The sequence below is a fragment of the Bombina bombina genome, chromosome 4 (genome assembly GCF_027579735.1).
Source record: "Bombina bombina isolate aBomBom1 chromosome 4, aBomBom1.pri, whole genome shotgun sequence".
Lineage (NCBI taxonomy): Eukaryota > Metazoa > Chordata > Amphibia > Anura > Bombinatoridae > Bombina > Bombina bombina.
Window position 1 is genome coordinate 854600097 of NC_069502.1, and position 27343 is coordinate 854627439.

General features: G+C 39.3%; 2 protein-coding genes across 2 annotated transcripts in view; one reads left to right on the forward strand and one right to left on the reverse strand.

Annotated features, from left to right (window-relative positions):
* Positions 1–27343, forward strand: part of LOC128657290 (zinc finger protein 585A-like) — a 267903-nt gene that overhangs the window by 233758 nt on the left and 6802 nt on the right. The window contains exons 9-10 of the mRNA XM_053711576.1: positions 17220–17327; positions 25645–26982. Of these exons, the coding sequence (XP_053567551.1) occupies positions 17220–17327; positions 25645–26982 (1446 nt within the window). The remainder of the gene's footprint in view (positions 1–17219; positions 17328–25644; positions 26983–27343) is intronic.
* Positions 1–27343, reverse strand: part of LOC128657292 (gastrula zinc finger protein XlCGF26.1-like) — a 486783-nt gene that overhangs the window by 228647 nt on the left and 230793 nt on the right. The gene's annotated exons all lie outside the window — the stretch shown is intronic.

Sequence of the window (27343 nt, forward strand, 5' to 3'; positions counted from 1 at the left end):
GAAGAGCTTTATGGCTTAAGTCTTGGAATGCAGATATGACTTCTAAGTCAACATTGCTTTCTCTTTCTTTCCAAGGTAATAAATTATTTGGTTCTCAGTTAGACTCAATAATTTCAACGGTTACTGGGGGGAAGGGAGCCTTTTTACCTCAGGATAAAAAATCTAATGGTAAATATAGAGCTGCTAATCGTTTTCGTTCCTTTTGTCAGAATAAGGAACAAAAGTCTGACCCTTCCTCTAAAGGAACAGTTTCCGTTTGGAAACCTTCTCCAGTCTGGAATAAATCCAAGCCTTTCAGAAAGTCAAAACCAGCTCCCAAATCCGCATAAAGGTGCGGCCCTCATTCCAGCTCAGCTGGTAGGGGGCAGGTTACGTTTTTTCAAAGATATTTGGATCGATTCGATTCAAAGTCTTTGGATTCAGAACATTGTTTCACAAGGGTACAGAATAGGTTTCAGAGTAAGACCGCCTGTGAGAAGATTCTTTCTTTCACGCATTCCAGTAAACCCAGTGAAGGCTCAAGCATTTCTGAAATGTGTTTCAGATCTGGAGTCAGCTGGGGTAATTATGCCAGTTCCAGTTCTGGAACGGGGCCTGGGGTTTTACTCAAATCTGTTCATTTTTCCAAAGAAGGAGAATTCCTTCAGACCAGTTCTGGATCTAAAAATATTGAATTGTTATGTAAGGATACCAACATTCAATTTGTTGACTATAAGGACTATTCTGCCTTTTGTTCAGCAAGGGCATTATATGTTCACAATAGACTTACAGGATGCATATCTTCATATTCCAATTCATCCGGATCACTATCAGTTCCTGAGATTCTCTTTTCTAGACAAGCATTACCAGTTTGTTGCTCTTCCTTTTGGCCTAGCTACAGCTCCAAGGATCTTTTCGAAGGTTCTCGGTGCCCTTCTCTCTGTAATCAGGGAGCAGGGTATTGCGGTATTTCCTTATTTGGACGATATCTTGGTACTTGCTCAGTCTTTACATTCTGCAGAATCTCACACGAATCAACTTGTGTTGTTTCTTCAAAGACATGGTTGGAGGATCAATTTACCAAAGAGTTCCTTGATTCCTCAGACAAGGGTAACCTTTTTAGGTTTCCAAATAGATTCAGTGTCCATGACTTTGTCTCTTAAAGAAAAGAGACGTCTGAAATTGGTTTCAGCTTGTCGAAACCTTCAGTCTCAATCTTTCCCTTCGGTAGCTTTGTGCATGGAAATTTTAGGTCTCATGACTGCTGCATCGGACGCAATCCCTTTTGCTCGTTTTCACATGAGACCTCTCCAGCTTTGTATGCTGAACCAATGGTGCAGGGATTATACAAAGATATCACTAATATCACTAATATTTAATATCCTTAAATCCCAATGTTCGTTCTTCTCTGACTTGGTGGTTGGATCACCATCGTTTAGTTCAAGGGGCCTCTTTTGTTCGTCCAACCTGGACTGTGATCTCAATAGATGCGAGTCTTTCAGGTTGGGGAGCTGTATGGGGATCTCTGACAGCGCAGGGGGTTTGGGAATCTCAGGAGGCGAGATTACCAATCAATATTTTGGAACTCCGTGCGATTTTCAGAGCTCTTCAGTTCTGGCCTCTTCTGAAGAGAGAATTGTTTATTTGTTTTCAGACAGACAATGTCACAACAGTGGCATATGTCAATCATCAAGGGGGGACTCACAGTCCTCAGGCTATGAAAGAAATATCTCGGATACTTGTATTGGCGGAATCCAGCTCCTGTCTAATTTCTGCGGTTCACATCCCAGGTATAGACAATTGGGAAGCGGATTATCTCAGTCACCCAGAGGTATTTCTTCAGATTGTTCAAATCTGGGGCTTCCAGAAATAGATCTGATGGCCTCTCATCTAAACAAGAAACTTCCCAGGTATCTGTCCAGATCCAGGGATCCTCAGGCGGAAGTGGTGGACGCATTGTCACTTCCTTGGAATTATCAACCTGCTTATATCTTTCCTCCTCTAGTTCTTCTTCCAAGAGTGATTTCCAAAATCCTTATGGAGCGTTCGTTTGTACTGCTGGTGGCTCCAGCATGGCCGCACAGGTTTTGGTATGCGGATCTCGTTCGGATGGCAAGTTGCCAACCTTGGACACTTCCGTTAAGGCCAGACCTTCTATCTCAAGGCCCATTTTTCCATTAGGATCTCAAATCATTAAATTTGAAGGTATGGAGATTGAACGCTTAATACTTAGTCATAGAGGTTTCTCTGATTCAGTGATTAATACTATGTTACAGGCTCGTAAATCTGTGTCTAGGAAGATCTATTACCGAGTCTGGTAGACTTACATTTCTTGGTGTTCTTCACATAAATTTTCTTGGCATTCTTTTAGAATTCCTAGAATTTTACAATTTCTTCAAGATGGTTTGGATAAGGGTTTGTCTGCAAATTCCTTGAAAGGTCAAATCTCTGCTCTTTCGGTTCTTTTTCACAGAAAGATTGATAATCATCCTGATATTCATTGTTTTGTACAGGCTTTGGTTCGAATCAAGCCTGTCATTAAGTCAATTTCTCCTCCTTGGAGTCTCAATTTGGTTCTGAGGGCTTTACAGGCTCCTCTGTTTGAACCTATGCATTCTCTGGATATTAAATTACTTTCCTGGAAAGTTTTGTTCCTTTTGGCCATCTCTTCTGCTAGAAGAGTTTCTGAATTATCTGCTCTTTCTTGTGAATCTCCTTTTCTGATTTTTTTATCAGGATAAGGCGGTGTTGCGGACTTCATTTAAATTTTTACCTAAAGTTGTGAATTCTAACAACATTAGTAGAGAAATTATTGTCCCTTCATTGTGTCCTAATCCTAAGAATTCTCTGGAGAGATCTTTGCATTCTTTGGATGTAGTTAGAGCTTTGAAATATTATGTTGAAGCTACTAAAGATTTCAGAAAGACTTCTAGTCTATTTGTTATCTTTTCTGGTTCTAGGAAAGGTCAGAAGGCTTCTGCCATTTCTTTGGCGTCTTGGTTAAAGTCTTTGATTCATCATGCTTATGTGGAGTCGGGTAAATCCCCGCCTCAAAGGATTACGGCTCATTCTACTAGGTCAGTTTCTACTTCCTGGGCTTTTAGGAATGAAGCTTCTGTTGATCAGATTTGCAAAGCAGCAACTTGGTCTTCTTTGCATACTTTTACTAAATTCTACCATTTTGATATTTTCTCTTCTTCTGAAGCAGTTTTTGGTAGAAAAGTACTTCAGGCAGCCGTTTCAGTTTGATTCTTCTGCCTATAATTTCAGTTTTTTTCATTATAAGATTAAAACTTTTTGATTTGGGTTGTGGATTATTTTTTCAGTGGAATTGGCTGTCTTTATTTTATCCCTCCCTCTCTAGTGACTGTTGCGTGGAAGTTCCACATCTTGGGTATCTGCTATCCCATACGTCACTAGCTCATGGACTCTTGCTAATTACATAAAAGAAAACATAATTTATGTAAGAACTTACCTGATAAATTAATTTCTTTCATATTAGCAAGAGTCCATGAGGCCCACCCTTTTTGTGGTGGTTATGATTTTTTTGTATAAAGCACAATTATTCCAATTCCTTATTTTTTATGCTTTCGCTCCTTTCTTATCACCCCACTTCTTGGCTATTCGTTAAACTGAATTGTGGGTGTGGTGAGGGGTGTATTTATAGGCATTTTAAGGTTTGGGAAACTTTGCCCCTCCTGGTAGGAATGTATATCCCATATGTCACTAGCTCATGGACTCTTGCTAATATGAAAGAAATGAATTTATCAGGTAAGTTCTTACATAAATTATGTTTTTTCTGTGTGCGGGCTTGATACAGCTTGTGTGCGGCATTGAACATACACACACACACACACACACACACACACACACATATATATATATATATATATATATATATATATATATATATATATATATATACACACACACACACCTAAGCAATACTGATTAAATAGACCCAATAGACCCTCATGTAAAAGCAGCAATAGCATTACACAGTACTACAGATATTGCTCAAACTGTATATCAAAACTGTCAGCTTGTGACACAGACAAGCTTCAGTCTCCTGCATAACCTCCTCAGATGCCTAGACCACCTTGTGAGCATAATTTAACTCCACATCTGCCAAAAAGGGCTACAGTGCATTGTATATGAATACGCTGCAATCCTCTCTGGTAGCCGGGGGGTTAAATAATGATTAGCATGTTTGTTTGTTTTTGTTAAAAGAATCCTGGATTGGAAAAAAGACAAAAAAGCTTCTTCTATTGCTAGACTAAGTTGTGTGAGCATCGTGAACTATTTCATGACCCTGTGTATGTTTTTGATTAACCTCTAATTGTCACAATCTTCCACTGGCAGGTAAATAGGAAAAATGCTTCTATTCAAAATTAAAATAAACTAATGCACATTTTAATTTTGACTGGAATGTCCCTTTTAAAATAATTATTTCCCTTTTTTTTTATACACTTGCCAGTAGAAATTATATATTTATGGTATTATGCCCTAGTATAGCATCACATATAGCAAGGTTTGACTGTGTACTCAAATGTATTCCTATGCATATGCATTATTTCTGTTAAGTAAATGAAAGGAATGTCACCAGCAGCCTGTCTATGTATGTACATGCAAAAGCATTTATTTTTAACTTTACTTCTATGTTATAAGTTTGACTGAAATGTTGCACTGAAATATTGATGAAGAAAGAAAAAAACTATTTTACAGTGCTGTATCACACAACAGGGAGATCCTATAGAAATCTCAGATGAATGCTAATGTGTTAACAGTAAAACGTTTTAAAAAATGCCTATAAAGGCTAACATGTTAACACAGAAGAAGAATAAGTAATATTTGCCTCTAAAACTGTGATAACCTGCAGCAAAAGCTACCATCATGCCAACTTGGTAACTTAAGGCATGTGAGGAAAATCTCCAACCCTCACCTACTCGGCTGCCTTCAGTGTATGCTCTGCTGTACGGAGGAGGGAGGGCTGCACTTCTTCCACTGACATTCTTTCTATCGAGTCACTGGAAATGCTTATTTCCTGCTGCCCTCCGTTATGATCTGTATTTGATCTCTCTGGTCTCTGACAGCACTGTGTGATTTATGCACACAGCTGTCAGTCAGCTTAGGTCCTCCCCCTCAGTGTAGCACAGGAAACAGATTAAGCTGTTCTACACCGGAGGGACCTTTTAACAGTGCCTCTGTCAAACGTCTTGCAGCTGTGTTTTCCTGAAGGCTAGCAGTGATAGAATTAAAAAAAACTTTCTACATTCCTTCTGTGTTTTGCCTGCGCTACACAGAGAGGGAAGGTGCACGGCCGCGCTACCGCGCACCTTAGAGGGAACATTGGTTATGTTATCGATGAATTTCAATATGCTCTGTATAAGGTGAATGGAAATTATAGTACCCATTACTGTGTTAAAGATTAATTGCTTTTAGGGTAATATAAAATCCTAAACCATGAAATATTGTCTGCATTAAGGGCTAGATCAGAAATGGAACACTAATATTTGTGGGCGCGCGATAAATAATCAGACATTACAAATGGTTGGTTATTGTTACCGCAAGCTTGCGGTAGCAATTAGTGCTTATAAAATTAACCAGAGTTCGGATCTCTGGTTAATTTTAATAAATGTCCACCAAATGCCCCCAAAATACAAAAAAGACATATAAATTTACAATTTGCTGCCGTCGCTACACAACTTGCCCCCTTCGCTGCACTAGGTTCTCAAGCTGTATCTCACGCCATGAGAACGGGGCTCCCACTGGAGCCTATGGAAGTGCGATCTCGTGAAACCCATTGTGCTCAGCTTGTAATACCAGTGCACATTAGTGTGCACTGGTATCACTCAGTGGAGTGCAAATATCGCTTTTGCAAAAACGATATTTAGTGCTCCACTTGTAATCTGGCCCTAAATGTTCTGATATGACATTTAAGACATAGATGTTAAAACCGAAGATCTGAATGTAATGTGTCACCTGGAAGTTCCAAGGCAGGAAATGTGTTACAGCTGCAGTGCAGGTAAGTGCGCATGCGTGATGTGTCTTCTTTTTATGAAGTATTGTCTGGCTTTTGTAGTTTGTTGTCTGTAAGTACTGTACATTATATCACTAGTCAGGGTGTCACCTCAATCACACACGGAGTGTCACAGTACAATATAGCCTGGTACTCACCTGCTGTCACATTTCTAGTGTTTGGTTATATCAGCCCTGATCATATAATGACACCAAGCAGGAAGACCCTATACAGCTGCTGTCATTTATATCTGCCAGAGTATAATCATTGTGACATAATCAGTTGCGGATACACTGGTTGCATAAAATTAATCCCACACCTCTGTTATTTTTTAAGCTACTCATCTGTTTGTTCTGTCTGTATATTGTGAGTTAAAGGATGTGAAAGACCATAAGGGAAGCATGCTCATATTATTTATTTTTAAATAGAACATTTTAAAAGGGACATTCTACTCTGCCAAGAAGCCACAGCATTAAACACAGAACCAACCAAACAGATGTAAAGAGCACAATACACATCTGCAAAAATGCAATATTAGTGATACTTACCCAGGTGAGAAGTGGCAACAATGATGACCATAGAAATTGTATGCGTTTGCAATAGTGTACACAGTCTACTTGTGTGTTGTAATTAGCTGTTCACATGGACACACACGTGCTGATACAGGGATGCGGCCCATTGGTGGCACATTTATTTTACAATACATTTAATAAGGAAGTCCATGAACCTTTCTGTAATATTGTATGTTTGTATAAAGTAATTAGGATTTGACTCTGTGGGTGTTTGTGTAGGAGCTTGTGTAGTGTTTCTGTGCATGTTTCCAGAGGCTATTGAAATACTAGTGCTTTATTGTCCGCATGTCAGGTATAGAGGCAGTTATAAAACTAGTGCTATATTGTCCTCATGTCAGGCATAGGAACTGTTGGAATACTAGTGCTGTAATAATCAGGTATAGGTGCTATTGGAATACTATGCTGTATTGTCCCCTGACATGGGATTGTGGGACTACTAGTGCTGGATTGTCCCCATGTCAGGTATAGGGTCTGCTTGAATACTGGTGATTTGGGTGATTAAAAAAAATCCTCAGATGTAGCTGTACTGCATTGCTTTGTATGCGATTTCTTGAAAACCATCTCCATCTAGTGGTTGTTTTTAGCACACATTTGTGAAATGGCTGGTTTTACTTTCACTTTCTACAAACAAGTTCTGTTTGTGATACCAGTAGCAGCCGATCAATCTATATCTAAAAGCAAAGCCCACGCAAAAGAGTGAAGAGGAGGTTAAGCCACTTACTTTTATTTCCCCCTATAGTCGTCTGCAGTCTGAAACTTAGGGTATGTAATCATTATGGAACCTCCCACACAACCTCCTGCTCTCTGAGAAAGTCTCAAATACATAGCAGATGCAGTTAACCCCACGGCTGCCAAAAAGGCTAAAACTGCAGTCCCCCTCTGCTTGCTAGCTGCTGGGTTAACTGCATCTACAATGTATTTGATATCAGCAAGGCACAGCATTTCTGAAAGGAGCAGCCCCCCACCCCTACTGCTATATGCCTGTATTGGATTCCTGGACAGGAGCAGAGCTCTTTATCCATCAAGATAAAATGTTTAGAAAAAGAAGGGAAAAAAATATTAAAATATATATATATATTTCTTTCATGTAATTAGCAAGAGTCCATGAGCTAGTGACGTATGGGATATACATTCCTACCAGGAGGGGCAAAGTTTCCCAAACCTCAAAATGCCTATAAATACACCCCTCACCACACCCACAAATCAGTTTTACAAACTTTGCCTCCTGTGGAGGTGGTGAAGTAAGTTTGTGCTAGATTCTACGTTGATATGCGCTCCTCAGCAGGTTGGAGCCCTGTTTTCCTCTCAGCGTGCAGTGAATGTCAGAGGGATGTGAAGAGAGTATTGCCTGTTTGAATTCAATGATCTCCTTCTACGGGGTCTATTTCATAGGTTCTCTGTTATCGGTCGTAGAGATTCATCTCTTACCTCCCTTTTCAGATCGACGATATACTCTTATATATACCATTACCTCTACTGATTCTCGTTTCAGTACTGGTTTGGCTTTCTACTACATGTAGATGAGTGTCCTAGGGTAAGTAAGTCTTATTTTCTGTGACACTCTAAGCTATGGTTGGGCACTTTTATATAAAGTTCTAAATATATGTGTTTAAACATTTATTTGCCTTGATTCAGGATGTTCAACGTTTCTTATTTTCAGACAGTCAGTTTCATATTTGGGATAATGCATATGAATAATTCAATTTTTTCTTACCTTAAAATTTGACTTTTTTTCCTGTGGGCTGTTAGGCTCGCGGGGGCTGAAAATGCTTCATTTTATTGCGTCATTCTTGGCGCGGACTTTCTTGGCGCAAAAATTTTCTTGTCATTTCCGGCGTCATACGTGTTGCCGGCAGTTGCGCCAAAAAATGTCGGCGTTACCGGATGTGGCGCCATTCTTGGCGCCAAAAGCATTTAGGCGCCAAATAATGTGGGCAGCTTTTTTGGCGCTAAAAAATTTGAGCGTCATTGTTGTCTCCACAATATTTAAGTCTCATTATTTATTGCTTCTGGTTGCTAGAAGCTTGTTCATTGGCATTTTTTTCCCATTCCTGAAACTGTCATTTAAGGAATTTGATCAATTTTGCTTTATATGTTGTTTTTTCTATTACATATTGCAAGATGTCTCAGATGGACTCTGAATCGGAAGCCACTTCTGGAAAAACGCTTAACTGAGTTTCAGTTCTACCAAAGCTAAGTTCATTTATTTTAAATGTTATAAATGTTTATCTTTAGCTATGGTTTGTAATAAGTTATGTTATACTTTTACATGCGAATTCCATTAGTATTTATGCTTTATATATTTTCTTTTCTTACAAGAAATATTTAGAAGACTTATAAGAAATATTTTTCTGATTCTATGTTAAAGGCTTTGTCTGACTTCGTGCCTTCTAATAAAATGTTTAGGTCTTTTTCACTTCTTTTTTAATTATTGAAGTTTCAAATGACCAACAACATACTGATTTATCCTTCTCTGATGATGTTTTTTTCTCTTTCAGAAATTTTCTTCATCGGATATTGACACTAACAAATCTACTTTTTTATTATTTTTCTATTATTAAAGTACATTTGTTCTTTGTTGAAAAGGTGTTGATTATTTTGGATATTAAGGTAACTAGTTCTTTAAGACTAGCTGACATTATTTCTGCCTATTTATTTCTTCTGTGTTTTCAGAGGTTTTCTTTCCAATTCCCTATACTAGGGAATAGAATAGGCTGAGAATTTTCTTTTATTCCTTCTTTAAAGGTTTTAAACTATATTCTTTGCCAGCAGTTAAACTCAATTTGGAGGGTTCTCCAATTTATTGGGGCTATCTCTAATTCTGCTTATTATGCTATTGTTCCTATAGCAAAATAGTATTTATTTTCCTTTAGATAGTTGTATCTTATTTATGGAAAATTATTTAGTTTCAGGTACTTTCTTGGTCCTGTGATTTATTTGGATATTGCAATTGCTTCATTTTCTCTGTTTACTTTAAGATCAAGTATCAGATTATGATTTATTTTAGCATTGTTAAAGGGACAACATTTACTAGACTAGGTGCTGTTGCATTTGTCTTGTTGTTTTGCATTTATTGATTATGCAAGTCCACTGTATTGGCTGGTCCTTTAATCTGGACTATCATGCTAACAATTTCATTTGTGTCTTCTTTTTATTGAATATTTTCGCAAATGAGGGTTAATCTATGTCTTTAGCTTTTTTAGCTAGAAGAATTTTGTGATTTTTAAATAAAAAAATAAAAAAAAATCCATATTTCTTTTGTTCTAAGATAATCAATTATTTGTTTTATAATTGGATTCAATTCTTAACTGTTACTCTGGGCTTCAAGGTTGAGTTCTAAGACTAAAACTTTAAGCTTATACTGGTTTGGTTGTTCTTATTAAGGAACGAATTCCTGAGTTCTTTCCCAAGTAACATGTCTATATTTGGAGTTCGAAATCAGCTCCCTAATTTTGCGATGTACGTGCCGTATTCCAGCTTGGCTGGTAAGGGGCAGGTTAAGGCTTCTTTGAAATTTCTTTGATTTTATTCCAGTAAGGCTAACACTTTCTTTAACTGTGTTTCTGTCCTATATATTTTGGGTACTGTTGAAGCATGGCTGGGCACCCATGGGGTCCAAGCGCTGCTCAGACCTGGAATCTTCTAGGTTATTTCTTCCAGTTCCTTTTGAGGAACCGGGGTTTGGAGTTTTATTCAAACTATTTTGCCTTTTTATGGTCGTTGATAGCATTATTTGTTTTCATTAGATACAATAAATGCATATTTTCATTTTTCTGTTTTCATTCAGATTATTTTCTGAGGATGCGGAATCTCATATGATTCACTTACTCTTCAGGACATAGTTAGAGGATCTTCTTTTCAAAAGCTCTTGATTCCTCACACAAGGGTCACCTTTTTTAGGTTTCCTGATAGTTTGTGTCACTGTCCTTGTCTCTATCAGACAAGGGATAATGTTATGGGTTCCGTCTATTGGTACCTTTAGTCTCTATTATTTCCTTCAGTTGCTATATATGCATAGAAGTTTTAGGTCTTATGGCCACAGCATTGGATTCAATTCCCTTTGCTCATTTTCACTAGAAAGAACCTTTTCAGTCTTTTATAAGTGTTGTTTCTTCAAGAACATGGTTGGAGGATCAATTTACCAAAAAGTTCGTTTGATTCCTCAGACAAGGGTAACCTTTTTAGGTTTCCTGATAGATTCAGTGTTCTTGATTCTGTCTGACGGACAAGAGGCGTCTGAAATTAGTTTCAGCTTATCGAAACCTTCAGTCTCAATCTTTCCCTTTGGTAGCCTTATGCATGGAAATTCTAGGTCTTATGACTGCTGCATTGGACGCGATCCCCTTTGCTCGTTTTCACATGCGACCTCTTCAGCTCTGTATGCTGAACCAGTGGTGCAGGGATTATACAAATATATCTCAATTAATATCTTTAAAACCGATTGTTCGACACTCTCTGACGTGGTGGACAGTTCAGGGGGCTTCTTTTGTTCTTCCAACCTAGACTGTGATCTCAACAGATGCAAGTCTGACAGGTTGGGGAGCTGTATGGGGGTTTCTGACAGCACAAGGGGTTTGGGAATCTCAGGAGGTGAGATTACCAATCAACATTTTTGGAACTCCGTGCAATTTTCAGAGCTCTTCAGTCGTGGCCTCTTCTAAAGAGAGAGTCGTTCATTTGTTTCTAGACGGACGATGTCACAACCGTGGCATATGTCAATCATCAAGGAGGAACTCACAATCCTCTGGCTATGAAAGAAGTCTCTCGAATACTTGTGTGGGCGGAATCCAGCTCCTGTCTAATTTCTGCGGTTCATTTCCCAGGTTTAGACAATTGGGAAGCGGATTATCTCAGTCGCCAAACGCTACATCCGGGCGAATGGTTTCTTCACCCAGAGGTATTTCTTCAGATTGTTCAAATATGGGGACTTCCAGAAATAGATCTGATGGCTTCTCATCTAAACAAGAAGCTTCCCAGGTATCTGTCCAGATCCAGGGATCCTCAGGCGGAAGCAGTGGATGCATTGTCACTTCCTTGGAAGTATCATCCTGCTTATATCTTTCCGACTATAGTTCTTTTTCCAAGATTCTAATGGAACGTTCGTTTATTCTGCTGGTGGCTCCAGCATGGCCTCAGGTTTTGGTATGCGGATCTTGTCCGGATGGCCACTTGCCAACCGTGGACTCTTCCGTTAAGACCAGACCTTCTATCGCAAGGTCCTTTTTTCCATCAGGTTCTCAAATCCTTAAATTTGAAGGTATGGAGATTGAATGCTTGATTCTCAGTCATAGAGGTTTCATACTACTATTCATACTATGTTTCAGGCTCGTAAAACTGTATCTAGGAAGATATATTATCGAGTCTAGAAGATTTACATTTCTTGGTGTTTTTCTCATCATTTTTCTTGGCATTCTTTTAGAATTCCTAGAATTTTACAGTTTCTTCAGGTTGGTTTGGATAAGGTTTGTCTGCAAGTTCCTTGAAAGGTCAAATCTCTGCTCTTTCTGTTCTTTTTCACAGAAAGATCGCTAGTCTTCCTGATATTCATTATTTTGTACAGGCTTTGGCTCGTATAAAACCTGTTATTAAGTCAATTTCTCCTCCTTGGAGTTTGAATTTGGTTCTGGGGGCTCTTCAAGCTCCTCCGTTTGAACCTATGCATTCGCTGGACATTAATTACTTTCTTGGAAAGTTTTGTTTCTTTTGGCCATCTCTTCTGCTAGAAGAGTTTCTGAATTATCTGCTCTTTCTTGTGAGTCTCCTTTTCTGATTTTTCATCAGGATAAGGCGGTGTTGCGAACTTCTTTTAAATTTTTACCTAACGTTGTGAATTCTAACAACATTAGTAGAGAAATTGTGGTTCCTTCATTGTGTCCTAATCCTAAGAATTCTAAGGAAAAGTCGTTGCATTCTTTGGATGTAGTTAGAGCTTTGAAATATTATGTTGAAGCTACTAAGGATTTCCGAAAGACTTCTAGTCTATTTGTTATCTTTTCCGGTTCTAGGAAAGGTCAGGAGGCTTCTGCCATTTCTTTGGCATCTTGGTTAAAATCTTTGTTTCATCATGCCTATGTCGAGTCGGGTAAAACTCCGCCTCAAAGGATTATAGCTCATTCTACTAGGTCAGTTTCTACTTCCTGGGCGTATAGGAATGAAGCTTCAGTTGATCAGATTTGCAAAGCAGCCACTTGGTCTTCTTTGCATACTTTTACTAAATTCTACCATTTTGATGTGTTTTCTTCTTCTGAAGCAGTTTTTGGTAGAAAAGTACTTCAGGCAGCTGTTTCAGTTTGATTCTTCTGCTTATAATTTCAGTTTTTTTCATTATAAGATTTAAACTTTATTTTGGGTGTGGATTTTTTTCAGCGGAATTGGCTGTCTTTATTTTATCCCTCCCTCTCTAGTGACTCTTGCGTTGGAAGATCCACATCTTGGGTAGTCATTATCCCATACGTCACTAGCTCATGGACTCTTGCTAATTACATGAAAGAAAACATAATTTATGTAAGAACTTACCTGATAAATTCATTTCTTTCATATTAGCAAGAGTCCATGAGGCCCACCCTTTTTTGTGGTGGTTATGATTTTTTTGTATAAAGCACAATTATTCCAATTCCTTATTTTTTATGCTTTCGCACTTTTTTCTTATCACCCCACTTCTTGGCTATACGTTAAACTGATTTGTGGGTGTGGTGAGGGGTGTATTTATAGGCATTTTGAGGTTTGGGAAACTTTGCCCCTCCTGGTAGGAATGTATATCCCATACGTCACTAGCTCATGGACTCTTGCTAATATGAAAGAAATGAATTTATCAGGTAAGTTCTTACATAAATTATGTTATATATATATATATATATATATATATATATATATATATACACACACACACACACAAACACATATATATATATATATATATATGTGATTGTGTGCGTGTATATATAAAAATATATATATATATATATATATATATATATATATATACTGTATTATGTATGTGTTAAGCTTTATCTGATTTTTGTTTTTTTTTGAGTTAATATTTTTTTAAAAAGTGTACACATACAATAAATAAAAGGAGTACGTTATAGCTTTCTTTAAGTACCAAGAGGTACCTACAGCTAATTTCATTTAAACTAGTTTTGTTGTTTGTATTTTAATGCTCTCAGCCTGTATTGAACAATGAGAAATATGTACTTTAAGATTCTGTACAGTTTAATGCATTTATTATTGAGAAATGTATGTTTAACAGTTATTTAAAAAAAAATCACGATTAAAATCACAATTGTGATATTTTACGGTCAAAATCGCGATATTAATTTTTTCCCATATCACAGAGCCCTACTAGTAATATAAGTCCCCATCAAGTATAGGGGCTGTTTGAATTCTATTACTGGATTGTCTATATATCAGGTGTAGGGACTTTTGGTTTAATAGTCCTGTATTGTTCCCATATCAGTTATAGAGGATGTTGAAATACAAGTGCTGTATTGTTCCCATGTCAGGTACAGGGGCTGTTGGAATGCTAGTTCTTTATTGTCCCCATGTCAGGTATAAGGGGTGTTACTGTGATATCAGTGCATTTGCAAAGGATATATGAGGTTTAATAAAAAAAAAAAAAAAAGAATGGATTCTACGTTAAAAACTCTAAAAACTCCCCCCCCAAAAACTGTGTAATACACAAAACATGGGGATTCTGATTGGCTACAATGGGTGTGTATTTGCAACTAGTAAAGTCACTAAATCCCATCTAACTTGCTTTACTACATGGCACGTGCTGTACTTATGATATGCTGTCACTACATGGAATTTATTCCAGATGTCACTGCTAGTGATCTTATTTTATTTTTATTTCAGTTGAAAATGATGCTAAGATTTCATATAATATGGAACAAACAGACGATCAGTGTCTAAGAAATATAAATATAAGCTGCAGAGCAGGAAATATGTGACAATATAAGTACCGTTGATTGTGTGTGTGGGACGTGTCTGAGGGTCACAGGGCACAGGTGAGTGTACATGTGTGACATGTAAGGGACACAGGATACAGGTGAGTGTACGTGTGTCACGTGTCTGAGGGTCACAGGGCACAGGTGAGTGTACGTGTGTGATGTGTCTGAGGGATACAGGGCACAGGTGAGTGTACGTGTGTGACATGTAAGGGACACAGGATACAGGTGAGTGTACGTGTGTCACATGTCTGAGGGCCACAGGGTACAGGTGAGTGTACGTGTGTGATGTGTCTGAGGGATACAGGGCACAGGTGAGTGTACGTGTGTGATGTGTCTGAGGGATACAGGGCACAGGTGAGTGTACGTGTGTGATGTGTCTGAGGGATACAGGGCACAGGTGAGTGTACGCGTGTCACATGTCTGAGAGACACATGGCACAGGTTAGTGTACGTGTGTCACGTGTCTGAGGGACACATAGCACAGGTTAGTGTACATGTGTGACATGTAAGGGACGCAGGACACAGGTGAGTGTACATGTGTCTGAAGGAAACCAGGCACAGGTGAGTGCACTTACCTGTGTTACATGTCTCTGCGAGACAGGGCACAGGTAAGTGTATGTGTGTGATGTGTCTCCCTTTTAGTTCTACTACTCACAGCCCAATGAAACACATATATGAAAACTCACCTGTTATTTGTGGTTATTGTGATATAACTTATGTAGGGCTGAATTCTAAATATAATTGAAGCAAAAGACTGAAAAACGCTTCAGCACAAGGGTATGAAATAGCTCAGCAGTTAAAGGGATAGGAAAGTCCAAATTAAACTTGATACAAACAAACTTCAGGGAATTTCTCTGACACTCACAGTGTGGTAGTAGCGGCAAACCGCAGTGATCTTCGCCTAAGGAAAACACCCCCTCTTGACCTCACAATGACGTGTACACCACTGTCGGCGTGGTACTGGTGCAATAAACGGAGCGTTCCACCACCGCATCAACAAATCAAAGACAGCCAACGATCGATGCACCCAGACAGCAGGCAGCAGGCAAAAAAGGAAAATTGGCTATCTATTAAACCTGGGTTTTTTAAGTGTTGGAGCAGGAGGTGTAAATCTTGTTCTTATGCTTCTTTTGGTACTAGTTTTGTGTCAACTACAAATAAGAAAAGTTTTCAGATACAGGAACATACAACTTGCAACTCATGTTATGTAATTCATCTTCTGGCCTGTAGGGGGTGCTATAGGCAGTATATAGGCCAAATTACACAGGCCCTAAAGGATCGCTTTTCAGAACATTTACGTTCAATTGAAGACCCGGAGTCCACTACTCCCATTTCCCTGCATTTCAGGAGAGAGCACAGCTCTGATAGTTCCCTGTTGACATTCCAGGGTATCCAGCTGATTCCCAGACATCCCAGAGGTGGTAAAAGAGGAGTAATTCTCAGTAAAAGAGACGTTTTCTGGATATTTCAGCTGGATACTAGAATGCCTACAGGCTTGAATTCAGAATGGGATGTTAAACTTTTTGTAGATCAATAATAAATCTCGCTGTCACTTTAAATCTTGGATTTTAGTTTGCACACAATAACACTCAGTAAAATATGATGGTGGGGAAATTGACATATGTACTATGTTTTTTTTTGTTTCCGTAGGAATATTGTTTAATTCACTGTATTAGAAATACATATGAGAATATAATGTTGTTGTATTTCCTCTTTATATAAATATACAATATACGAATATTATTGTAATGATGTGTTTGTAGTGCATCATTACATATCCCTTTAAATCACCCATATTCATCTGCTTAATTACTCATAACATTGTAATTTGACCATTAGTATATGGGAGGAGTTTTATCCAGTGTATAAAAGTTAGCAGTGTATTATGGGTGATTATATGGTCATTGAGAAAGTTATGTTGTAACATATGAAGCGCGTTTGACCTTAGCTGCCTGTCTTTTTCAATATATGTCATTACTTGTGTCACAGCTGTGATTGTTTTTGCTGTGGAGCAATAAATTCTGCATTTATTCTCCTGCCTGCTTGGGGGCTCTTTATTGGCCGCTGCCTGCTGTCTGGGTGCATGGATCGTTGGCTGTCTCCAAATTAAACTTGCATGATTCAGATAGAGCATACCATTTTAAGATCCTTTTTAATTATTCACTTCTATTTTCAAATGTGCTTCGTTCTTTTGGTATCTCTTGTTGAAAAGGAATATGCACATATCCTACACTAGTGGGAGCTAGCTGCTGATTGGTGTCTGCACACATTTGTCTGTTGTGATTGGCTAACTAGATGTGTTCATCTAGCTGCCAGTAGTGCAGTGCTGTTCCTTCAGCAAAGGATTAAAAGATAATGAAGCAAATTTGCTAATAGAAGTAAATTGGAAAGTTTTTTTAAATGGTATGTTCTATCCAAATCATGAAAGAAAATAATTAAGATAATTGAATGGTCTATAGTGAGATTTTAATAAGCAATGGAGAATGGGTTTTATTTTCACAAAACCCTATAATACTGTTTACTGTTGTGCTGATGTCATTACATGGAATGTTTCTTACTGATGTGACTGCTACTGATGTAGGCTCAGGCGTATTTACCTTCAATTATAAAAAATTTCACATTTTGTTTTCAACTATTTTTTAAAAAGATACTACAGAAATTGTAAAGAGTGATTTATTTATTCTTTTTTTTTTTTCTTCAGGTGAAAATGATGCTAAGATTTCATGTAACACGGAACAAACAGAAGATCAGTGGCAAAGAAATATAACAGAAGCTGCAGAGCAGGAAATATGTGACAATATAAGTACAGGTAGGTGTATGTGTGTGACGTGTCTGAGAGATGCAGGGCATAGGTGAGTGTATATGTGTGACACATGAGAGGGATGCAGGGCACAGGTAAGTGTATATGTGTGTGACATGTCTGTGGAAAGGAGGGCACAGGTGAGTGTATATGTGTTACACATTAGAGGGATGCAGGGCACAGGTGAGTGTATATGTGTGACACAATAGAGGGATGCAGGACACAGGTGAGTGTATATGTGTGACACAATAGAGGGATGCAGGGCACAGGTGAGTGTATATGTGTGACACAATAGAGGGATGCAGGGCACAGGTGAGTGTATATGTGTGACACAATAGAGGGATGCAGGGCACAGGTGAGTGTATATGTGTGACACAATAGAGGGATGCAGGGCACAGGTGAGTGTATATGTGTGACACAATAGAGGGATGCAGGGCACAGGTGAATGTATATGTGTGACACAATAGAGGGATGCAGGGCACAGGTGAGTGTATATGTGTGACACAATAGAGGGATGCAGGGCACAGGTGAGTGTATATGTGTGACACAATAGAGGGATGCAGGGCACAGGTGAGTGTATATGTGTGACACAATAGAGGGATGCAGGGCACAGGTGAATGTATATGTGTGGCACAATAGAGGGATGCAGGGCACAGGTGAATGTATATGTGTGACACAATAGAGGGATGCAGGGCACAGGTGAATGTATATGTGTGACACAATAGAGGGATGCAGGGCACAGGTGAATGTATATGTGTGACACAATAGAGGGATGCAGGGCACAGGTGAATGTATATGTGTGACACAATAGAGGGATGCAGGGCGCAGGTGAGTTTATATGTGAGACACAATAGAGGGATGCAGGGCGCAGGTGAGTGTATATGTGTGACACATTAGAGGGATGCAGGGCGCAGGTGAGTGTATATGTGTGACACTATAGAGGGATGCAGGGCACAGGTGAATGTATATGTGTGACACAATAGAGGGATGCAGGGCACAGGTGAGTGTATATGTGTGACATAATAGAGGGATGCAGGGCACAGGTGAATGTATATGTGTGACACAATAGAGGGATGCAGGGCACAGGTGAATGTATATGTGTGACACAATAGAGGGATGCAGGGCACAGGTGAATGTATATGTGTGACACAATAGAGGGATGCAGGGCGCAGGTGAATGTATATGTGGGACACAATAGAGGGATGCAGGGTGCAGGTGAGTGTATATGTGGGACACAATAGAGGGATGCAGGGTGCAGGTGAGTGTATATGTGGGACACATAAGAGGGATGCAGGGCACAGGTGAGTGTATATGTGTGACACAATAGAGGGATGCAGGGCACAGGTGAGTGTATATGTGTGACATAATAGAGGGATGCAGGGCACAGGTGAGTGTATATGTGTGACATAATAGAGGGATGCAGGGCACAGGTGAATGTATATGTGTCACACAATAGAGGGATGCAGGGCACAGGTGAATGTATATGTGTCACACAATAGAGGGATGCAGGGCACAGGTGAATGTATATGTGTCACACAATAGAGGGATGCAGGGCAAAGGTGAATGTATATGTGTCACACAATAGAGGGATGCAGGGCACAGGTGAATGTATATCAATGACGTGCGGTGCTGTCAGAGGCTGGTGAGGCAGTGGCTAGGATACACCTTCATTCTTTAGATATCCTTTGTTGAAGAAATAGCAATGCACTCACAGGTGAATGTATATGTGTGACACAATAGAGGGATGCAGGGCACAGGTGAATGTATATGTGGGACACAATAGAGGGATGCAGGGTGCAGGTGAGTGTATATGTGTGACACATAAGTGGGATGCAGGGCACAGGTGAGTGCATATGTGTGACATAATAGAGGGATGCAGGGCACAGGTGAATATATATGTGTGACACAATAGAGGGATGCAGGGCACAGGTGAATGTATATGTGTGACACAATAGAGGGATGCAGGGCACAGGTGAATGTATATGTGTGACACAATAGAGGGATGCAGGGCACAGGTGAGTTTATATGTGTGACACAATAGAGGGATGCAGGGCGCAGGTGAGTGTATATGTGTGACACATTAGAGGGATGCAGGGCACAGGTGAGTGTATATGTGTGACACAATAGAGGGATGCAGGGCACAGGTGAATGTATATGTGTGACACAATAGAGGGATGCAGGGCACAGGTGAGTGTATATGTGTGACATAATTGAGGGATGCAGGGCACAGGTGAATGTATATGTGGGACACAATAGAGGGATGCAGGGCACAGGTGAATGTATATGTGTGACACAATAGAGGGATGCAGGGCACAGGTGAATGTATATGTGGGACACAATAGAGGGATGCAGGGCGCAGGTGAGTGTATATGTGTGACACATAAGAGGGATGCAGGGCACAGGTGAGTGTATATGTGTGACACAATAGAGGGATGCAGGGCACAGGTGAGTGTATATGTGTGACATAGAGGGATGCAGGGCACAGGTGAGTGTATATGTGTGACATAATAGAGGGATGCAGGGCACAGGTGAATGTATATGTGTGACACAATAGAGGGATGCAGGGCACAGGTGAATGTATATGTGTGACACAATAGAGGGATGCAGGGCACAGGTGAATGTATATGTGTGACACAATAGAGGGATGCAGGGCACAGGTGAATGTATATCAATGACGTGCGGTGCCGTCAGAGGCTGGTGAGGCAGTGGCTAGGATACACCTTCATTCTTTAGATATCCTTTGTTGAAGAAATAGCAATGCACATGGGTGAGCCAATCACATGAGGTATCTATGTGCAGCCACCAATCAGCAGCTACTGAGCATATTTAGATATGATTTTGAACAAAGGATATCAAAAGAATGAAGAAAATTAGATATTAGATGTAAATTGGAAAGTTATTTAAAATTGCATATGGGTTTCATATGGGTTTCATGTCCCTTTAAATGGTGTCTTGGAAAACTGATCAACTTAGTAAACATCTGATTTTAGTCTAAAAGGATTGTAACAGAAACTCTTGCCAGATAACACAATGCTTGCTCTGATTATGAGATCTTGAAATCCATGCCCATTAAAATATGTTTAAAACATACTTCTTACTTTAATGCTGCAAATTATGCTTATAGATTCTTTCATTATTCAGTAAATATAAAAATGTCTTGATCCAGTGGCGGCTGGTGAAATTTAAAGATGGTGGGGCGCTTGACCCCACCCCTTTAAATAAAGCCACACCATCAGATGGCACTACTAATTCATTAATTAAATAAATAAAAGGTAGACAGAAACACAGAAAAGCACTCAGGGGGAGAGGGAGAGAGAGACAGGGGGGGGGAGAGACACAGAGGGTTAGAGAGAAAGAGAGAGAGAGACACAATCACACACAGAGGGTTAGAGAGAGAGAGAGAGACACAATCACACACAGAGGGTTAGAGAGAGAGAGAAAGAGAGACACAATCACACACAGAGGGTTAGAGAAAGAGAGAGACACAATCACACACAGAGGGATAGAGAGAGAGAAATAAAGAGAGAGAGAGACACAATCACACACAGAGGGTTAGAGAAAGAGAGAGACACACAATCACATACAGAGGGTTAGAGAAAGAGAGACACAATCACAGAGGGTTAGAGAGATAGAAAGAGAGACACAATCACACAAAGAGGGTTAGAGAGAGACACAATCATACACAGAGGGTTAGAGAGAGAGAGAGAGAGACAATCACACACAGAGGGTTAGAGAGAGACACAATCACACACAGAGGGTTAGAGAGAAAGAGAGAGACACAATCACACACAGAGGGTTAGAGTGAGAGAGAGAAAGAGAGAGACACAATCACACACAGAGGGTTAGAGAAAGAGAGAGAGAGACACACAGTCACACACAGAGGGTTAGAGAGAGAGAGAAAGAGAGAGAGAGACACAGTCGCACACAGAGGGTTAGAGAGAGAGAGAGACACAATCACACACAGAGGGTTAGAGAGAGAGACACACAATCACACACAGAGGGTTAGAGAGAGAGAGAGACCCAATCACACACAGAGGGTTAGAGAGAGAGAGAAAGAGAGACACAATCACACACAGAGGGTTACAGAGAGAGAGAAAGAGAGAGAGATACAATCACACACAGAGGGTTAGAGAGAGAGAAAGAGAAACACAATCACACACAGAGGGTTAGAGAGAGAGAGAAAGAGAGAGAGACACAATCACACACAGAGGGTTAGAGAGACAGAAAGAGAAACAATCACACACAGAGGGTTAGAGAGAGAGAGAAAGAGACACAATCACACACAGAGGATTAGAGAGCGAGAGAGGGAGAGAGACACAATCACACACAGAGGGTTAGAGAGAGAGAAAGAGAGACACAATCACACACATAGGGTTAGAGAAAGAGAGAGAGACACAATCACACACAGAGGGTTAAAGAGAAAGAGAGAGAGACACAATCATACACAGAAGGTTAGAGAGAGAGAGAATCACACACAGAGGGTTAGAGAGAGAGAAAGAAACACAATCATGCACAGAGGGTTAGAGAGAGAGACACACACAATCACACACAGAGGGTTAGAGAGAGAGAAAGAGAGAGAGACACAATCACACACAGAGGGTTAGAGAAAGAGAGAGAGACACACAATCACACACAGAGGGTTAGGGAGAGAGAGACACAATCACACACAGAGGGTTAGAGAGAGAGAAAGAGAGGGAGAGACGCAATCGAACACAGAGGGTTAGAGAGAGAGAGAGAGAAAGAGATACAATCACACACAGAGGGTTAGAGAGAGAGAAAGAGAGACACAATCATAAACAGAAGGTTAGAGAGAAAGAGAGAGAGAGACACAATCACACACAGCGGGTTAGAGAGACACAATCACACACAGAGGGTTAGAGAGACACATAAGGGATGAGAGAGTCAGATGGGGAGGAAGAGAGACAGAGAGAGAAAGAGATCATGGGGGAGAACAACACATAAGGAGAGAGATGGCTAGATAGAGAGAGAGACATACACACACATAAAGGGGGGATGGGAGAGAGGGACCACTGCATTTTTAAGTAATAAAACAGCAGAGCTACAGAGAGTTCATAAAGTGAGACTATAAATTAGTGTGAAGTACAGAGGCAAGCTGCTAAGTTAGAGGGATGCAGGGCACAGGTGAGTGTATATGTGTGACACAGTAAAGGGATGCAGGGCACAGGTGAGTGTATATGTGTGACACATTAGAGGGATGCAGGGCACAGGTGAGTGTATATGTGTGAGACAATAGAGGGATGCAGGGCACAGGTGAGTGTATATGTGTGACACAATAGAGGGATGCAGGGCACAGGTGAGTGTATATGTGTGACACATTAGAGGGATGCAGGGCACAGGTGAGTGTATATGTGTGAGACAATAGAGGGATGCAGGGCACAGGTGAGTGTATATGTGTGACACAATAGAGGGATGCAGGGCACAGGTGAGTGTATATGTGTGACACAATAGAGGGATGCAGGGCACAGGTGAGTGTATATGTGTGACACATTAGAGGGATGCAGGGCACAGGTGAGTGTATATGTGTGACACATTAGAGGGATGCAGGGCACAGGTGAGTGTATATGTGTGAGACAATAGAGGGATGCAGGGCACAGATGAGTGTATATGTGTGACACAATAGAGGGATGCAGGGCACAGGTGAGTGTATATGTGTGACACAATAGAGGGATGCAGGGCACAGGTGAGTGTATATGTGTGACACAATAGAGGGATGCAGGGCGCAGGTGAGTGTATATGTGTGACACAATAGAGGGATGCAGGGCACAGGTGAGTGTATATGTGTGACACATTAGAGGGATGCAGGGCACAGGTGAGTGTATATGTGTGACACATTAGAGGGATGCAGGGCACAGGTGAGTGTATATGTGTGACACATTAGAGGGATGCAGGGCACAGGTGAGTGTATATGTGTGACACAATAGAGGAATGCAGGGCACAGGTGAGTGTATATGTGTGACACAATAGAGGGATGCAGGGCACAGGTGAGTGTATATGTGTGACACAATAGAGGGATGCAGGGCACAGGTGAGTGTATATGTGTGACACAATAGAGGGATGCAGGGCACAGGTGAGTGTATATGTGTAGAAAAATATATTGTTGGGATTGTCTTAGGTGGATTATGGATATCCACAAAGCTCCTCAAAGAAAACAGTTAATACTCCCAATAACTGTAATGTGTTTATAACAAGGGTGCAATGATTGAGAAGTGCTAAAAGCTAATGTGGTTCTGTTCTTTCTTTATATTATGTTGTATATGGAATAATTCCCATTGGTTGAAATTAACACTTGATATATGTCTCCTATATTATTAATTAACTATTGTTATATATCATTGATTGCTAAAGGTTAATATATCTGTATACCTGTATACTTTTCTTCTGACGTTATTGATTATATATGTATACTAAGACTAAAAAAATAGTAATAGATACATGAATATCATTAGTAAATATTTCCTTATATATTCCTTCTGTATATTTATGTCTCTGTTATCAATTTTTAGCATATATAAAGAACAATACTATACAGTTGCATAAAATCTAACACTTTATCATATATAAAGAACGATACAGGTATACAGATATATATTAACTTTTAGCAATCAATGATATATAACAATAGTTAATTAATAATATAGGAGACATATATTAAGTGTTAATTTCAACCAATGGAAATTATTCCATATACAACATAATATAAGAAAGAACAGAACCACATTCGCTTTTAGCGCCTCTCAATCATTGCACCCATTAGTGTATATGTGTGACACGTGAGAGGGATGCAGGGCACATGTGAGTGTAAGTGTGTGACATGTCTGTGGGAAGGAGGGGATAGGTAAATTTATGACATATCTAAGGAAAGCAGGGCACATGTGAGTGTACGTGTGTGACATGTCTGAGGAAAGCAGGGCATGTGTGAGTATAGGTGTGTTAAATATTTAAGAGAAGCTGTGTGTGACACTTGAGAGGGATGCATCGCACAGGTGAGTGTAACTGTGACAAGTCTGTGGGAAAAGGAACAGGTGAGTGTTTGTGTGTGACATGTAGGGCACAGGTGAGTGTACGTGTGTGACATGTCTTTGGGAAGTAGGGCAGGCACATGTGAGTGTACGTGTGTGACATGTCTGAGGAAATCAGGGCAAATGTGAGTGAGTGTGTGTGTGTGTGTGTGACACTTGAGATGGATGTAGGGCACATATGTGTGCATGTCTGTTGGAAACAGGGCACAGATAGTGTATGTGTGCAAAATCTGAGGGTTGCATGGCACAGTTGAGTGTACGTGTGAGATGTGCCTGTGGGAAACGTCACAGGTGCGTGTGTGTGGCGGGTCTGTGGGAAACTGGGCACAGGTGTGTGTACATATTAGTGAACATACACATCACACACGCACACAGGGCACAGGTGAGTGTACGTGTGTGATGTGTATGTTCACTAATATAGTTTATTTTACATATTACAGTATATATTAGTTTTTATATAAAGTGATAATCTGGGCTTCATTACAAGTAAATAAAATATGGCATAAATGCAACATTCTTAAACAATTAAACTGAATGTTTTGCACACATAAACAATAAGCACTCATGTTTCATATTAAAGCACTTTTAAACTTAACCCTCTTTCCAGTGAGGGAAATGCTCTTAATAATCTTTAAGTAAACTCATTAACTGTGTGGTTTGATGTTATTTTGGAGATTTGTCACAAGTTGATATGCTTTTGGTTTAGCTATATTGGGGTCTTTAAGCCTTTTCAGCTAAATAATCCTCATCATCTATATGGTATAACAGAATTGCATGAGTAACACATTTGGCTGGGGAGCTGCTGATTATTCCAGAAGGTGTAGTTAACACATGAATTAAATTCTTCTCTCTGTTAAAGCATTTATATATTGCTTAGATATACTACACCACCTGGGGCCATTTTCTTTGTTTTTGTTGTTCTAGAGTCATCTTTCTTTTAACTACAAGCACACAAGCTGTAGTTATAAAGATTGGTTTATGGGCTGAAATAACTGTATTACTAAAAGTTTCTGTGAACCCAATTTTAAAAGTACTAGATACATTAGGTAGAAAAACATTAATTTCTATTTAGTTTGGTCTTTGACTAAATGTGAATTCTTAGAAATAGTCCCTAATGTAAAGTAAACTGCCCTTAAGCCTTAGCATAGAAGCTGTGAAAAGGTCTAGTGGTCACAGTGTCTTCTAAAAGTGTAGGGGACCGACTAAATCAGAACCGTTTATATGATCTCATTATTAAATAATTATATAATTAATAACAATACTCCCATTGTGTTTCTTATTGACAGGTGAATTCACAAACTGCAATAATCCAAGTCATGATCAGAGTGCAGTTGCTTCTTTACATCTTCTTCAAAATCAAAGAAGCCACTTGGGAAATGTATGTTCTGAATGTGGGAAAAGTTTTCTTAAGAAATCACATCTTCTTAAACATCTTAAAATTCATACAGGAGAAAAGCTATTGTCCTGTTCTATATGTGGGGAATGTTTTAACCATAAAACAAATCTTGATGTTCATCAGAAAATTCATACAGGAGAAAAAGGATTTTTATGTTCTTACTGTGGGAAATATTTTACTCAGAAATCACATCTAATTGTTCATCAGAGAATTCACACAGGAGAGAAAGCATTTTCTTGCTCTGACTGTGGGAAATGTTTTACTCAGAAATCAAATCTTATTAAGCATCAGAAATTTCACACAGATGAAAAGGGATTTTTATGTTCTGACTGTGGGAAATGTTTTACTCAGAAATCAGATCTTATCAGGCATCAGAAAATTCACACAGGAGAGAAAGAATTTTCATGTTCTGACTGTGGGAAATGTTTTACTCACAAATCAGATCTTATTAGGCATCAGAAAATTCACAAAGGAGAGAAAGAATTTTCATGTTCTGACTGTGGGAAATATTTTACTCAGAAATCATATCTTATTGATCATCAGAAAATTCACACAGGTGAGAAAGCATTTTCTTGTTCTGACTGTGGGAAATATTTTACTCAGAAATCACATCTAATTGTTCATCAGAGAATTCACACAGGAGAGAAAGCATTTTCTTGTTCTGACTGTGGGAAATGTTTTACTCAGAAATCAAATCTTATTAAGCATCAGAAATTTCACACAGGTGAAAAGGGATTTTTATGTTCTGACTGTGGGAAATATTTTACTCAAAAATCACATCTAATTGTTCATCAGAGAATTCACACAGGAGAGAAAGCATTTTCTTGTTCTGACTGTGGGAAATGTTTTACTCAGAAATCAAATCTTATTAAGCATCAGAAAATTCACACAGATGAAAAGGGATTTTTATGTTCTGACTGTGGGAAATGTTTTACTCAGAAATCAGATCTTATTAGGCATCAGAAAATTCACACAGGAGAGAGAGAATTTTCATGTTCTGACTGTGGGAAATGTTTTACTCAGAAATCAGATCTTATTAGGCATCAGAAAATTCACACAGGAGAGAAAGAATTTTCATGTTCTGACTGTGGGAAATGTTTTACTCAGAAATCAGATCTTATTAGGCATCAGAAAATTCACAAAGGAGAGAAAGAATTTTCATGTTCTGACTGTGGGAAATATTTTACTCGGAAATCATATCTTATTGATCATCAGAAAATTCACACAGGTGAGAAAGCATTTTCTTGTTCTGACTGTGGGAAATATTTTACTTGGAAATCACATCTTATTAGCCATCACAAAACTCATTTTACTCAGAAATCAGCATTTAACCTCCTAAGTGCAGAGGGTGATACGTAGTTGTCAGCCACACAATACCAAGTGCTGATGATGACTGCATGTGACCCCCTGGGGCGTGCAGTTTTGGAGAAGTTTGAGGCCCTTTCTGCACCTCAAGCGTTTATGAGGTGACCCCATGATGGATTTGAATTAAATCACTAGTCATTAATCGCAAATTAAATGTTTTTCATTTTTAGAATAATAACTCTTCAGATTATTTTTCCAGTTATATCAGACCATTACTGATTTGA